This window comes from Dreissena polymorpha, chromosome 11 (genome assembly GCF_020536995.1).
Source record: "Dreissena polymorpha isolate Duluth1 chromosome 11, UMN_Dpol_1.0, whole genome shotgun sequence".
In the NCBI taxonomy this organism is placed as follows: domain Eukaryota; kingdom Metazoa; phylum Mollusca; class Bivalvia; order Myida; family Dreissenidae; genus Dreissena; species Dreissena polymorpha.
The window spans coordinates 10078381-10095609 of record NC_068365.1 but is presented as its reverse complement, the minus strand read 5'-3'; the positions used below and the strand labels follow the sequence as shown (position 1 = coordinate 10095609).

Below are 17229 nucleotides of genomic sequence, written 5' to 3'. Positions count from 1 at the left end.
TTGTCTCTTTCTTGTTTTCCATTATGTTTAATGTACTATTTAGATTCCCCGGCGCCAATCAGCCGTTCCACGAATAAAGCAACATCGGCTACGTCGATATCTACTTCAACTGGTAAGTAAGGATTCGTTTTTCACTCAACACTTATGTTGTTCTAAGATAGTAAACCACTCGCTTAATAAGAAATATCTATGCGCAATAATTGTTTTTTAATAAAACGCGTATTCCTTTATTGCGACAATCTTTCTGTGTCATGCATTGGGTGGTGATAAAGCATGTCAAGAAAATCAATACAAATTAATTATAATATACAAATTGTGATTAGATTTGACCATTTTTATTGTTTTGGGTTATTTAATTGTTTTCGTTCGTTGTAACATAACAGTGAAAATTAGATTGGAAATTGGAACACATGTCGCTAAATATATTAATTCTTGCAAAACATATGTATTATTATTTGATTAAAATTGTATCAATAAATTTATTATTTTATCGTGGTTCAAAAGCGGTGAACCAAGCTTTAATCGCTATTTTTCGATTGGCTTGTATTGCCTGGAATTGTAGGGAACATGCGCCATTCACATTGAATTAAAGTCTTATGGAAAATAATTTCTCTCCTGATATTGCTACAGGAGATTCACTAGTTCTAAATATCCACACGAGTTTATGTATAGCATTGCTGTAAAAGTATTGCATTAATTGTCTACAGCTAACTGGCTGTAACAAGCGGGAGGCGGAAAACTACAACGGGCGAGGCATGGTCAGGGGTGATAACACCAAAAAAGGGTTAGGGTAAGGGTTAGGATTAGGGGTCGGGTTAGGGTTAGGGTTGGGTTTAGGCTAACCCAAACCCTAACCCGACCCCTAACACTAACCCAAACCCTAACCCTAACCCTCTAACCCCCCCCCCCCCTTGCGCAATACCATACCATGCCTCGCCCGTTGTAGTTTTCCGCCTCCCGTAACAAGCATTCCCCTGCTTATAGTTTATCATGACTTTTATGAATCAGAAATTGATAAAAACAACCCGTAATATACAAAAGTATAATAATACTTTACATAATGGAAGGCTGATATAATAATTGAGCCGCGCTAAGGGTAAACGAGGCTAAATGCACCATCGTAAAGTGTCGTCCACGATTAGCGTGTGCAGTCCGCACAGACTGTTAGCGACGACACTATTCACCTATACTGGAAGTGAGCTTATAAGATAATTTCTTTAAACAAAAAAATCCATAAAAGTGGAAAGTGTCGTTCCCGTTTAATCCGATTCCCGAATTTTAAATGAAACTTTACGCATTCAATGCATTTACGCAAAGTTTCAACAACGTCTCTCTAGGAATAAAAGTGGGTAGATACGATACTAATACTTGTTTTCAAAATATATATGGATTGTATGAATAACAAATTTAAGCTTAAAAGGAAGGGGTACCAGAACATCAATGAAATAAGAGTTGTTTACAGTTGCAAATAAGTTTCGTTTACACGTACAGCGGACCACTTATTTATGTAAATGATATTGATATGTTGATCTTTAAGCAGCTGGGTCATTGTTTACAGAAAATATTTATTGATATCATATTATTCTTTTATGTGGGATAAAACATAACATATTTTCCACAGCGTCGGAGCCACGAGTGAAAATATTTGTTTGATATAACCGAAATAAAAATCATTTTAAGAATTGAATCCAAGTCCCCGAATACGGCGAACATATCACCGGTTAAAATCATCTATGCTAACGTGACGGAGTGATTCCGGTACTCCAAAAAAAAAAATCAACGTTTTTAGATAGTTAGCAAAAAGTTCATAAACATATTGCCCTTTCATATTGAAAATGCAATACATCGTAATTGGAGAATAAGCAAACTAACGGAGATGTCGTCCGCTTTACTCACCATACCGCACTCCTTCAGTGGGCTATAGTGAGAGAAAGTTCACAGAACTTACACAGGATTTAATGTTTATTATAATTTTATGCCAAGACAAAACACAGAGAAATAAAGATACAGGTTTCAATAGTTTGCATGGGAGAAATAAATATGTTTGATTACTAGTGTTAATTACCCATTTTCGACAATTTGATTAGTACGCAAAAGAAAATGTACACAACTGATGGCATTGCTCGCATAAATGGTTGACATAAAACCCACGTATTGACTTTATTTTTTGTTATCAACGTGAGGACATAATTTCGATTTGATAACAATCATTTCTTATGTATATTACACTGTTTTTTACAACACTAGTTATGATTTAAATTCGATTTCAAAAATCAACAGTAGAACATAAATATTCTGAAAAACAATTATGTCAATATATTCAATGTGAATAATGTTAAATAAACCTGATTTTAGTTGTTCCTGCATCAAAAAGTGAATCGCCAACACCAACGGCAGTAACTGGTTAGTGTTACAGAGTTACTTTCGTTTTATTCGTTGCAATTCAGTTTAAAACTTAACTAAGTTTTCCGTCAAAACTTTATGCTGTATTTACAAACGTTCAATGATTTATGTAGATGACTTACAATCAGGATACATCTCTACCACATATCATATTATAAAAACTGAACAGGAGGGAAGGATCATACCATCACATCCGGATACCAGAGGACGACACCTACAACAAATCCGGGAAATAAAACAACGGAATATCCGGGAAATAAACCATCTGACCATCCGGGAAATAAGACAACTGAGACTCCACTTAGTAGACCAACGTATGATCCAGGGAATGGAACAACAGAGAATCCAAGAAGCAAATTAACACACAATCCGGGAAATCAATCTACAGACAATCCGGGAAATAAACCAACGGATAATCCGGGAAATAAACCAACAAACCAACCGGGAAATAAACCAACAGCTCATCCGGGAAATAATTCCACTGACAATCCGGGTAATAAACCAACCAATAGTACAGAAAGCAAGACACCGGAAACTACAACTGTGAAATCCAACGGAAAGCCTGATGACGTCGAGAAAGAAAAAGACCTTTTTCAAGTAAAATGACATTACACATAATTGTTGATTTTATTATGAGTATAGGGAATAAGTATGAATACATATATGAAAATGTGCTGAAGGAAAATGTAAACAATGTGTTAATTTCTATAACAAATAATTGTTTCCATTAATTGATTAAAACATCGTGAGTTTGATGCCCATTCTAACTAATTTTGAAGCAATGGTGTCAGGTTGTTTTCATGGTTAAACTTGTAGTGAGATGTTTAAAATCAAAACTAAATTTATATGATGAAATCATTAAAATAATTTTTAAACAGCTGCGTTTTTATTTTGTTTCCAACTAAAATTGTCTTAATGAATATGTACTAAAATTGAAATGACTCCTAATGTTTATCAACCGACCTAACAATATATTTACAGGGATGTTACAGTGTAAACTACGAAGGAACATGCCCGCCGGTGTCGGCTTTCGGAATATCCTGGCCCCGGAGCGAAGCAGGCCTCGAGGTGACAGTGCCGTGCGAAAACGGTATGACGTCATTAGAATCAACTACTTCTAAAACGTTAATTCCATGCGATACGAATGCGATGTATGATATGTTCCTGGTCGTTTTCGTTTATATGTAAGAAACTGCGCAAAGTACAATATAGTTAATGTGTAAGGCACCTTTCTGGTTGAAAATGACCACAGAGCAGTTATCAACCTCCGTGCAGAGATTTGACTGGAACCAGCATAGCTGGATCAAATCCTGCCGTCATAACGAACCTTGTGATGATAGCCACGTGGTACAATAGTTTTACTGTTGTTGTTTTTTTACTTTTCTTATATTTAGGTAATTTTTGTTTTATAATGAACCTAAAATAATACTCGATTTTCAAAATATAAAAGAAAAATATACTATTTTTAATAATATAATACTTAAACATATGTATGTACTGTAAGTGAGAGCAAGGAACGACAACTCTGCGTACAGATTAAACAATTATAAGAATAGCAATTGCCTCCGATTACTACATTGGAGCAAAGCCTGATATGATATACATTCTTGTTATTATTAAAGAACAATAGAAAGCATATTTATTTCATACACGCAGATACACAATATGAAACGTTAATTCATGATAATCAACAAGGAAACAGCTTCGATGCTCACACTATACTCATCACAAAATGAACATACTTCTCTTTCATCAATAATCTATTTAAATCATGCACCACAGATACCGATGTTGCAAATAGGATAGCATGCAGACATCATGGAGATTTAATTTGATTATGTTGGGTTATGGCTTATTAACTTAATGGATTGAAACACGAGTTGCATATCATTGGCGTTAGTGTATACATGATAAGCAATGTGGATTTAGACGGGTTGAAACGTGCACCGAAACTCCTACTTAGCCCCTAATTTATGTACAACATACAGGCGGACATGTAATTAAACATAAACCATTTGGCATTTTAATTCGAATTAAACGTAATTAATTTGAAAGAGACACGCCACAGACCGATACAATTGTGAAAGGCACACACGAATACGTTTTATTTAATTTTCTATCGTGGATCATCTAGTAAAACATAAATGCCAGAAACCTATGGTGTCTGAATTCAATTGATACCACGGCGTTATTTGGACTAGTTATCCATGTTTTAACTCGATTGATTGCAAACATGTAATATGACTATCCGAACGTGAATCTAATGCAGAATGGATAGTCTGCTGGATTATTTTATATTTGCTAATGTCTTTCATGTTTTCTTGTTTTGATGGCGGTCTATTAATTCAGGACGCAGACGATATTAGAATATTTATATACATTGACGCATTTGATTGAATATTATATCAGTTGCTTATAAATTAGTTTTCCATGATATCAAAAGTTATCATTCCAGAAACGTTCAAGCTTATGACGTTTCTATAAAAAATGTTGTTGTTATCGTCAGTCTTCTTAAACATGTGGTCGGGTGACACTCAAGAAGTTAGAAAGTACGAAGTGCATTAACATGCATACGATGAAAGAACAATGCGACAACAGAGTAACATGAATCAGAGGAACTCAACACTTACTATTAAAAGAAATATTCGCTTTTGCTCTTTTTTTTACAAATCAATTTTTAGGGACGAGGTCGAAGCACAGTATATAAATATTACATGGCTGACAGGGTGACAATAAATTTGTCAACTTGAGGAAATGCTGTCAAACGACAAAAAAATACAAAAAGGAACAATTTATATGAACCATAAACAATTTTAATAGTCAATAATTGTATTTAATTTCAGCTATGAACAACCATTAAATTGTAAAACAAAAATAAAAGTACACTGGTTAACACAGTCAATTTATTATCACAGAAAATAAAAATTCGTTAGTTAAACAGTACTAAGTATGTCTCTTAAAGTGTTTTGTAAATCTAACATAGGAATGAAAATCACATGACGTCATCTATTCATAAACAGTGCGCGGACAATCAAAGTGACGTCATTCCGCACGAGATTGCTTAGGTAGCGGGCGACAGTATTTTTTGGACAGTATTTTGTTTCCCGCTGGGTCTGACAGTATTTCTATGTCACGATGGCCGATGGGAACTTAGCATTGTGAATAAAAGTGAGGTATAATAATATATACTGCAACATTTTGTTCACAAACATACTTCGATTGAGTATGCACTTCCATTTTTTGTGTGTGAATAGTCTGCATATAACGGAATACAGTAAGGGCAATCGTGGTTACACATTAAAATCCAAAGGGCGACAATGCGATAGTGCGATAGTACGATAGCACGATGGCGACAATGCGATAATACGATGGCGACAATGCAATAGTACGATGGCGACAATGCGATAGTACGATGGCGACAGTGCGACAACGCGATAGTACGATGGCGACAGTGCGACAATACGATGGTGATAGTACAATGGCGACAATGCGATAGTACGATGACGATAATTCAATAGTACGATGGCGACAATGCGACCGTACGATGGCGACAGTTCGACAACGCGTAAATACGATGGCGACAATGCGATAGTACGATGACGACAGTGCGACAATACGATGGCGACAGTGCGGTAGTACGATGACGACAATGCGATAGTGCGATAATACGACGACGACAGTGCGACAATACGATGGCGACAGTGCAATAGTACGATGGCGACAATGCGATTTTGCGATAATACGATGATGACAGTGCGACAATACAATAGCGACAATGCGATAATACGATGACGACAGTGCAAAAATAAGATGGCGCCAATGCGATTTTACGATGGCGACAATGCGATAGTGCGATAATACGATGGCGACAGTGCGACAATACGATGGCGACAATGCGATAGGGCAATGGTGAAAAAGCGATGATAGAATGGCGACAGTACGATATGACTATCGCATTGTCGCATTGTCGACATCTTACTATCGCGTTGTCGCATTGTCGCCATCGTACTATCGCATTGTCGCCATCGTACCATCGCGTTGTCGCATTGTCGCCATCGTACTATCGCATTGTCGCCATTGTACTATCGCACTATCGCATTGTCGCCATCTAGATTTTAGTTTGTAACCACGATGGTCCTAACGGTATTCCGTAGTATATATTGCTTGCTCTAAATCTCTCGCTGTTTATGTAATCTCAACAAATGCGGGACAATGAGGCTTCCTATCGCATAAATAATTGAAAGTTAAATCGCTTCAAAAACTGGTTTTGAAGAGGTACAGATTTAAATGTCCATTCTGCTTATTTTATATATACATGCATTATTTTATATAACGTCAGCTATACTTGTTTGATTGACGTGCTTGCTGTCCGATAACTCAATTGGAGAAACTACGTTAAACTTTCGGGGGAGGGTAACATAATGTCAATTTGCCCTTTACGATTTGTGTAAATGTGTCTCGTGTACTGTAACCCTCTACATTTTACTCCTTGGTGGTCCATAGGAAAGGCCACCTGGCGGTGCTCGCGATCCCCGGTGGTGTGTTGGCGAGGGGAACCTAATGTCCGCCAGTGTACCAGCGACACCATCCGGGAACTTACCGCCAAAGTATATACCTTTTGTGAAGTTATCGAATTTTGTTTAGTGTTGCTAATTGATGAAATATTCTTCCGAAACCAAGCTAGAAAACTTCATTAATAAAAAAACAATTGTCTTGTCAATTTATTATGAATGTCAACTTGGGTGACTTTATATCTTCCCTTTTTAATTAGATTTTTTTATCATGATATTTCTTAGAAGCATATATTATATATGCTATTATTGATATTGGAGGATAACTTTTAGATTTACAATTTAATTACATATATAACACATTGATTTTATATTGTGTTATTTGGTGATTGTAATATTTCCCAAATGACTTTGTTTATCGCTTAGTATATAAATTTCAACGACTCAACACTCGTATGCTCGATTTGTTTTGTATTGTTGTGTCTATATATAAGCGAATTTAAACCTATTAAAGTCATTCTATGTAATGCAGAGTCAATAACATTCTCTTTAAAGATGGACGAATTCCTGTCGAATACAGCGAACGCCGACGCCGCGGTGGCGTTCACGGAGACACTGGCGGCGGTGTCGGCGGCCCCGGGCGCCATGTCGGAGCAGGACCTCTACCAGTCCACAGTTCTTATGCAGGCAGCGGCGCAGGCACGACCCGGAAACGCATCTCAGGCTAAAGCTATAATCAAGGTATGAAACGATGCAATGTACACAATGTGAATGCCTTAGTGAATGCTCTCTTATAAAAGAGATTAAAACTTAAATACACAACAAAAAGAAACGTGTCAATTCATTCCAGCATAGGGAATATAAACCACAGGCTAACATACACATTCGGCTAATAATAGTGTACGTTTAAGACGGACGTTTTCCGGTAAACGATTCATGCATTCTGGTGGCATAATCTGACATATATTGTTCCTGTTCTAAATCGGTTTCCTCATTGTTAAATGCATGATTGCATTTTCTCATTACTGTCCTTCCGCAAGGTTAAACAAATGAGTCTCGTTTTGGGATATTTGTTTTTATCGCATGGGGGTAAAGTGTCGTCCCAAATTGGCCTGTGCAGTTCGTACAGGTTAAACAGGGACGACACTTTCCGCTGTTATGGAATTTGGCCTATCAAAGAGCTCTCTTCTTAACGAAAGGTGGAAACTGTCGTCCCTCATTAGCATAATCTGGGATGACACTTTAAGCAAATGCATTGTCCAATTAAACCTAGTTTTCCCGGACCAAGGCTCATATAAAACAGTTTTCTCTTAGAACGTCTTAAAATTCGGTAACAATCTGGTGGCCGAAGACAAGCGGGCGAGTTGGTCATCGATGGAAGCAGGAAACCAGCGGACCGTTGCGGCCTCTCTTGTGCGCTCTGTAGAGAACGTTACCATGGCAATGTTAGAAGCGTACCGGGAACCGGGCGTGGAGAAAATCAGGGAGACGAATATGGGTATGTCTCCACAAAATAGTCCTAATTTGCTTATGTCTATAGTAATTATCAAAAGACAAATACAGTTCATGGAAGTCATGAAAGTACAACTGGTCCCAAACTTCACAGAAACGGGCTCCCCCTTTTCAGTACAAAATTTAATGTACTTATAATGCACTGTGTAGTTGTATTTGTACCCTTTATTTTGAAACAAAGGTGTTGAGCTGCACGTGGTGTCTGTGGACCACTTCCTGCCACCAAGCACCGTACAGTACCAAGGCGGCGAGAACGCATTCGCCGTTCCGGGAGAAAACTTGGCAGCTTTCACGAAAGGTAATGTCACTGACGTCACTGGTTTTAAAGACAGACTTCTCGTAAATACAATAATTTGTAAAAACGACCTGTAAATTATTTGATGCAGGTAAATAAAGTATTTGTTTTCCTATTCGTTTATGAGTCTATTCAAGAAGCATTAGAATCACAAGTGATCAACAATAAGTAGCAGTGTATGACCTAATTCATCTGCAAATAAAGTTTGCCGAAATAAAGCATGCATCATTTTGCGATTGTGTTTGATGCATATTTATCTCTTTCTCAGAAGGTCTAGCAAAGCTCGTCTTCATCGAATACACCAACATGGATGAATTGCTGAAGCCGGAAGTGACGTCATCGGGAGACCAATTGGAGAAACGCGTGATCAGTCACGTAGTGAGCGCCGCCATCGGAGACAAGCCACCAGGGACACAACTACAGAAGCCAGTCACGTTCACTTTCAAAACGGAAAATGTGAGAATTTGCCTTGAGTGTAACCAATCTTATGAGCTTCTGTGTTATTTGAGTTTGTTAAATACAATTGCTCTTATTCTATTGAAAACTCATTTGGTTAACTTGATCTTTTTTTATTTGATGCAAACAGTACGTATTAAGCATTTTTTTTTTTAATTTATAAAGTTTGTTTATTTTTATTTAACGAACATTAATTTAGTGCTTTCTACATAGGTTGTAAACATATTTCTGAAAATACAAACCATACACAAGCAACGTAAGTAATTATCTTGACGTTTTAGCAATTATTAGCATAATTTGATTCCTTTTTCAGAGAGGCAATGGTGCATCACACGAGCAACAATGTTCGTTTTGGAATTTCAGTATTGGGTAATAACACAACGAAATTTTCATAGAATGACAATCTACCAACCGCCTTAAAATGTTTTTCTTAATTCATCGCTTTTATTTTGTCATCGGTCAGGTTGAGAATGATGTGCTCATTCTTATTTTAAAAATTGTATTTACTAGATTAATGTGTCCATTCAAGATCAAAATTATTTACAATCGCGACGCATATTTATACATGTGTAGACAATATTAAAGAGTTGATATGAGCGGTATTAACTTCTTGGCAGAAATCAGAATTATATCCCAGACATTTTCCTGCAGGTTCTCAGGGGGCTGGTCACAAAAGGGTTGTGCCCTGGAAAAGTATAACTCCACCCACACAACATGCCGCTGTGATCACATGACCAACTTCGCCATCCTCATGGATATACACAGCACTAAGGTCTGTCACGTATCAGTAACCTTTGGTTAAATATATTAACCCGTGTTTCGCGCCATATTCGGATATGTTTTGTTTTGATCTAAGCTGCGGATCATATTCTGTTTCAGGCTTATTTTATTAAAATGAATTTTACGTCATTAGCAGATGCATATACATGAGCCTCGCTCTGGGAAAACATGGCTTAACGCATATCTTACCAGGGACAAAACTTTACGCTTTTATTGTGTTTAACGGAAATATCTTCTTAGCGAAAATTCAGTTAAGGCGGAATGTGTTAAGACACTTTACGCGCATATATTAAATTGCGTTTTATCAGAGCAATGTATTTACAGATATCAGATGTTCACGTGATGACCCTCTCCTACATCACCTACGTTGGCATCATCATCTCAGTCGTCTGCTGTTTCCTTAGCTGGCTCACCTTCGTCTGCTTAAGGTGAGCGGACATTGTCAGAATCGCAAATAATTTGTCCGTACTTCCCATAATCTTTACGTAAAGCTTAGAAATACAAACTGTTATGCTGAACTATTATTTTATTTAAAAAAATGTGCAATACACGTATTTGATTATATTGACGTATTTAAAAGTGTAATAACATTTCAAAGTCGTCTTTGCTTTAACGACAATTTCAAACGAATTTGTCAGTTGTATTATAAATTCCAATATAGATGAGTCGATAAGTTGATAGTTGCAGAATATATAAATTAATAGGAGAAGTTTTAAAAGGGGATTTTAAAACTGTATTAAAGTGAAATACATTTAAAAGGCTGCATTTGATAGGAGAGAGGAGAAATGCGAAGTATCGTATTATACATATCGTGTTCTTTCCTTATGTGTGTTCGTTGTAATTGTCCAATTAAATAATTTAATTTGAAGGTATTTCAACCACACCTTAACGATTTACAATGCCATTGTAAAAGAAGTTAAGTGTGGACTATTTACAATTCATGGTCCTTACCTTAACATTTGTTACAGAATTGCATGTAACTAGCATGTCTGCGCTTTTATTCTGGAATGTTTGTCTTAGGACGGAAAAAAATGTCGTTTTTAGCTCGACTATTATATATGAAATATATATAGTGTTAGCTCGACTATTATATATGAAATATATATAGTGGAGCTATCCTACTCACCCCGGCGTCGGCGTGACCGTCTGCGTTAGCGTTAGCGTGCAAATGTTAAAGTTTTCGTACTAACCCAATTATTTTCATTGTCCCTTGACATATTGCTTTCATATTTTGCATACTTGTTTACCAACATGACCCCAACCTATAAACAAGAGCAGACAACTCTATCAAGCATTTTGTCATAATTATGGCCCCTTTTCCACTTAGAATATGCAGCAAATGTTAAAGTTTTCGCACTACCCCATTTATTTTCATTGTCCCTTTACATATTGCTTTCATATTTTGCATACTTGTATACCAACATCACCCCAACCTATAAACAAGAGAAGACAACTCTATCAAGCATTTTGTCATAATTATTGCCCCTTTTATACTTAGAATATGCATATTATTGATAAATCTATGTTAAAGATTGCGTACTACCCCAAATAGTTCCTATATCCTTTGACATATTGCTTTTATATGTTGCATACTTGTTTACCAACATGACCCCAACCTATAAACAAGAGCAAACCACTGTATCAAGCATTTTGACATAATTATGGCCCCTTTTACACTTAGATAATTGAACATTTTGCTTAAATTGCCATAACTTCTTTATTTATGATCACATTTTATTATTACTTTGACAAAACAACACTTACCTGAATACACCAATGGATTCCATCCAAACAATACCCCACGCCCCTACCCAGAATCCCTTTCCCCCCCCCCACCCCCCCCCCCAAAATATTTTTTTTTAAACATCATCTAATAAATTACCCCACCCCACATTATACCCCCCCTCACACCCCCCTACCCCCCCCCAATTTTTTTTTTACATCATCTAATAAATTACCACACCCCACATTATACCCCCCTCTCACCCCCCTACCCCCCCTCAAAAAAAAATATTTTTTTTTCCTTTTTTTTATTTTTGAAAGATCGTCTTATAAATTATTGAATATGAACAATTTCCCCATGATGGCTTACGTTATACTGTCAAGCACTCGAATAGGCGAGCGCGCTATCCTCTGAAAGCTCTTGTTAGTTTTACTTCTAAAAACATTGTATTACTATGATATACTTATTATTCACTGTGTTGTTAAATTTACTCGTAACATAAATGTCTGTCTAGTTGTCGCTGTGTTCGTGGATATCGGGGGAGTAACGAAGACCGGGGGAACAGCGCGGGAAGCTATTACGGCGGTTCGGCCGCCTCCCGGTAAAATTGGCACATTGTAAAGTCATTGTACCTGGGACTACGGGACATTTGTAGGCTTATTATATGTGAAACAATTGTTATATGGGCATGCGTTGACTTTCTTTGCAAACTTGTGTAAACAGCGTAAATATCTTTATAACCACTTACATTCAATACAAAGCATGCTTTGCTTGAACCGTTTACAATATTGCATGTATTTGATTTTGTAGACTACTACACATCATAATATGTCGAAAGTCTTCCACATATTAATAATCTAACATGCAAAAATTGTGCAAACTTCTGTTTTGATAATGTATTTTATAAATTGTATTAAATATCAAGAAATGTTACGTTAAGGCACGATCAATAACTGCTTTAAATAAATAGTTAATTAAACGTACATTATATGTGAAACCTTAAACTCTGGCGATGTAAAGGTAATCCAATACAACCACATGATGTTTTTGTAAATAATGAGCATTAATAATAATTGCTTAGCGATGTAAAAATAACAACGTAAAAGTATGAAATATAATACTATGCATTTAACGTTCAACATGAAGATAAATATTTAATAACAATATATAAAAATATATAGAAATTTATAAATACACATTAATATCATTTATGGAGCTTTTGTCATTGGAAGTTTTACTTCGAATTGTATAATTATATTTGTTGTATGATATGTATGTATAAGCCATCATGTTGTACCTTAACGCGCTTTAAAAGTAGTACATTCGCAAGATCGTTCTTGTGATTCAATAATATTATAATTATATTCAAAACCTAAATCCATCAGTAGTGTGAATGAAGTTTGAGTAATTACATGCATGTGTGTTAGTACAAAACGCATGGTATAATTCTTTGCAACATTACATCGGTATTTTTCGTTATTGTATGGTGCATGTATTTTGATTCGTTTCTACCGTACTAGAAAGTCGAATAATTGTTTTCGTCTTAGGTTTCGAGGCTGTATAATCCTACAAACATCTCAACCAAAATTAAACTGGTGTTGATAAGTTCCAGTTTTTAAATCTTAATATAGCATTATCATGAATTCCTTGCACGCCTAACCAAGAAAAAGACTGTCTTGCATCCATATATGCTACACATCATGATTTGCATCGCGTGACGCATATATTTACATATAATTGGCCGGTTGCAGTTCAGTGCAGAGTGAGAGAAACTCGATCCACAAGCACCTTGTATTCACCATCTTTGTCGCAGAGATCCTTTTCCTAGCGGGGATAGAAAGGACAGAGCCGAAGGTAAATTGAACTAAAGGTCCTTAATATTTATGTGTATCTTTTGGGTATAGCGATACTTGAGGAAAAGGTACATTTCTGCAAAGGTACTCAGTATGTCTGTGATTTGTCGGAAAAAAGAGGACACAAAAAACAATATATGGTTGCAAAGTTCCACACTCAGTACTTCAGTAATGCTTGTGGGTATAGAAAGAAATGTACATTATAGCATAGGTCCTAAAATGTCTGCGATAACTGTGGGTGTAGTGGGTATATAGAGGAAATAAAAATGTCTATGGTGACACATGTTCTCAGTATATGTCAGCAAACCGTATGAGTATATACTGAATAAGGAAAAGGGAAATGAAGAAGAATATCCTCAGTATGTTAGCGATTCTTGTTGTTTAAGGAAGCAAAGAAAACAAATGCATGGTAGAAAATCTCCTCAGTATGTGTGAGATTCTTGTGGTTGTAAAAGGACATGTTAGCGTATGAAATCATTATGTAATTAATTCTTGTGGGAGAGGACCGAAAAAACGATAGTACATGTTCACAGTTTATATGCTATTCTAGTATGTATTGAGAAGACAGAAATAATAACATGGTACTTCAAGGTTATTAGTATGTCGGCGATTCTTGTGGGTATATGGATAACAGAACAAACGGTAAACGGTTGAAAATGACATCAGTATATAAGAAATTCTTTCGGATATAGAGAGGACAATGATAAATGGACAAAGTAGCAAAGACCATCGGTAGTTCGTCAAGCCCGATTTCTTACTACGTTGTTTCTACTTTATTTTCAATGTATTCTCGTTTTTAACTTGGCATCCTAGCAATTAACCACTTTACATATTTTAAGATCGCGTGTTCCATCATCGCTGGGTTCCTGCACTTCTTCTTCCTGTCCGGTTTTTGTTGGATGTTCGTTGAAGGCATCCACATTCTCTTCATGCTCGTGAAGGTGTTCGACGCCGCCAAGTCCAGGCTGAAATATTACTACCTGCTTGGCTATGGTAGGTTTATTAAATATGTATAATCATACACGTTGAGGGGTAATGCTTATACATTACTTATGCTTTATAATTCCGCTACAATATGACAGTCTTAATGCATGCCGTTTTTCCGTCACTCTTCATGAATGTTTATTTTATTGGTAAGAAAGAACTTTTGTCTAAGACCAGTTTATGTAGTTTTATAAATTATAACCATTCGTAATTTTTTGCAATAGTATGTTTATAGTCTTTGACGTTTTGTTTAGTCAAATGCTCGTTCACTGCCATACGTAATTTTCTTTCACAGCTTCAAAATCTACAAAACTTGATATATTTATATACCTTCAGTAATTCCATAGGTCTGTGTTAGCCGTTTCTTATAGCCACTTAACAAATTTCATTCAAAACACTAATTGGTTAAAGATGTGTTTTTTTGTAAATTTAAAAACACTGCAAACATCAAGACATTACCCGTTGCGTGTTCATTGCAGGCGTCCCAACTTTGATTGTTGGAGTCTCCGCTTTGGTGCGCTACGAGGGATATGGGACTGCGAGATAGTAAGTTACGGCTTGTATTCAATTGCATTTCTTTCAAGGTGATTGTGTACCGGTGTGCAGAGTATATAAGGACAATACAATTAAGGTATATATCTAGATTATAATTATATAGTGCAGTAAAGCTCATTAAAAAGGCGCTATACTGATCATGTTATGTTTGTGCAACTCATGATATCGAACATAATCCAAAGAAGCGAACTAATAAGCATAACGTTCACTGCGTTTTGTTACGTATGTATTTACTTTCGTCTTTTTTATGAGTGTATGTTTTGACAATTTCATGCCACATGTAATTGCTCGATACAATCCATGTATTTATTTAGCTGCTGGTTGACGACAGAGCGATGGTTTATCTGGAGTTTTGCTGGACCTGTGGCGTTCATATTGCTAGTACGTATTATCATGTTGTAATTCACATTAGTGATCTTGGTTAAATTCGCATATAAAGCATGTTAAGAAAATCTTCACCTTTGCCACCACTACCAAAATGGGTTGTTTTACAGAAGAAGAATAAACAACTTCATGTGCATTTAATATAATGAAGCAGTATTAATTGATCATGTGTTTTTCCTAAGTAACGAACATCCAATTAACAAGTTTTCATAGGCAATTACAATGGATACGCTAAAACATATATAAAGTATGTTGTTTATTGAATACAGGTCAATTTGATGATTCTCATCTATGCCATGTATGCAGTGTGCAAGCATGCAGAGTACGTGTTCACCAAAGACAAAACACCAACTGGAAATCTCAAGTAAGTAGCGAATGTTTTCGCCAAATATAAAACAAACCTATGGCAATTTTAACGTAAGTCAGCAACCCTTTCATTTAAGATTAAACACCCGGCGGAAATCTTTGATGAAATCTTACGTCTTGATCAATCACTCATCGGTAATTGTAAGTGTATTAAGTACGTGTTCACCAAAGATAAAACAACCAACTTAAAATTGGAATTGTACATACGTAAAGAGAAAACACTGATCATATAAATGAATGACAGTTTTCTTTTTGTACATTCTTATGTAACTATAACTACTTTTTATGTGATTTCTAAATGTATAACTGGTGTAACTGAGTCAGCGAAATTAAGAGGATGCCGGAGTATACTATTGGCAGCATTTGCGGTAAAAATGGTCAGGGAAAGTTAAAATGTTTTTTTTACGCAAATGAACTATTTCTTTTACACACATATGATGTATAATGTGTATACTACACAAATTAAGTATGAAGCGACATACATTGCTAGGATTGTAGAGCTGCCATCATTTGTGGTTCAAATGAAGGAACACTTGGAACAACACAAGTTTGTAAACTTTACCAAGTATTCCTTAAGTAGCTACTTTTAATGACTCTCTGGTCCTTGAATGACAGAATTGCGCATTAATAAAAATGAACGTCCATGCTGATGTTTACGATATAAAAAGTAGTTCTTCAATAAAAAAAGTAGTTCTCTAGTTCTACCACCCCGCATTCTTCCATTTTTTCTGGTTTGCAACAGAACTAATGCTGGTACATATCTGAGACTGATTACTTGTTAATCGACATAATTTTATGCAAACGTAGTGTTTTTTTTTCAGTTTTCACAGAAAATATAAAGCCAATTAGTACAATTACATTCTAATCGCAACGACGTTTCTTGAGTAGCAAAACTTATTACAACCAAAAATGGCTTGACACACAAAACTGGATTACTCTTTTCTTAATCTGTAAGTATACGTTGCTACTGATAGTCTCTTTTAAGCTAGGATAGGATATCTCCTGCATGGACACGGATAGTAAGCTTACTCTTCTTAGCAAATTATAATAATAATTTTGTTTTCTTTGTTCTTTTGTATACACGAATACAATTAATATTTGTAATGTGAGTATGACATAATATGAAGTTTATAATCTTGACCTGCGTTTTTAACCAGGTTTTCCGAAGGAAAAAACTGGTTATTAGATTGGCGAATGCGGGCGGGCTGGCTGGCGGGCTGGCTGGCTGGCTGGCTGGCGGGCTGGCGGGCTGGCGGAATAAGCTTGTCCGGGCCATAACTATGTCGTTCATTGTCAGATTTTAAAATCATTTGGCACATTTGTTCACCATCATTGGACGGTGTGTCGCGCGAAATAATTACGTCGATATCTCCAAGGTCAAGGTCACACTTTGAGTTCAAAGGTCAA

General features: G+C 36.1%; 1 protein-coding gene across 1 annotated transcript in view; it reads left to right on the top strand.

Annotated features, from left to right (window-relative positions):
* LOC127850256 (adhesion G protein-coupled receptor L4-like) overlaps positions 1-17229 on the top strand; it is a 33454-nt gene that overhangs the window by 13918 nt on the left and 2307 nt on the right. Inside the window, exons 6-23 of the mRNA XM_052383135.1 lie at positions 44-112; positions 2356-2403; positions 2573-3000; positions 3385-3493; positions 6907-7010; positions 7470-7655; positions 8229-8412; positions 8608-8724; positions 8990-9177; positions 9491-9546; positions 9829-9949; positions 10282-10385; positions 12195-12281; positions 13432-13534; positions 14373-14526; positions 14997-15063; positions 15387-15453; positions 15726-15820. Coding sequence (XP_052239095.1) covers positions 44-112; positions 2356-2403; positions 2573-3000; positions 3385-3493; positions 6907-7010; positions 7470-7655; positions 8229-8412; positions 8608-8724; positions 8990-9177; positions 9491-9546; positions 9829-9949; positions 10282-10385; positions 12195-12281; positions 13432-13534; positions 14373-14526; positions 14997-15063; positions 15387-15453; positions 15726-15820 — 2287 coding nt within the window. The remainder of the gene's footprint in view (positions 1-43; positions 113-2355; positions 2404-2572; positions 3001-3384; positions 3494-6906; positions 7011-7469; positions 7656-8228; positions 8413-8607; positions 8725-8989; positions 9178-9490; positions 9547-9828; positions 9950-10281; positions 10386-12194; positions 12282-13431; positions 13535-14372; positions 14527-14996; positions 15064-15386; positions 15454-15725; positions 15821-17229) is intronic.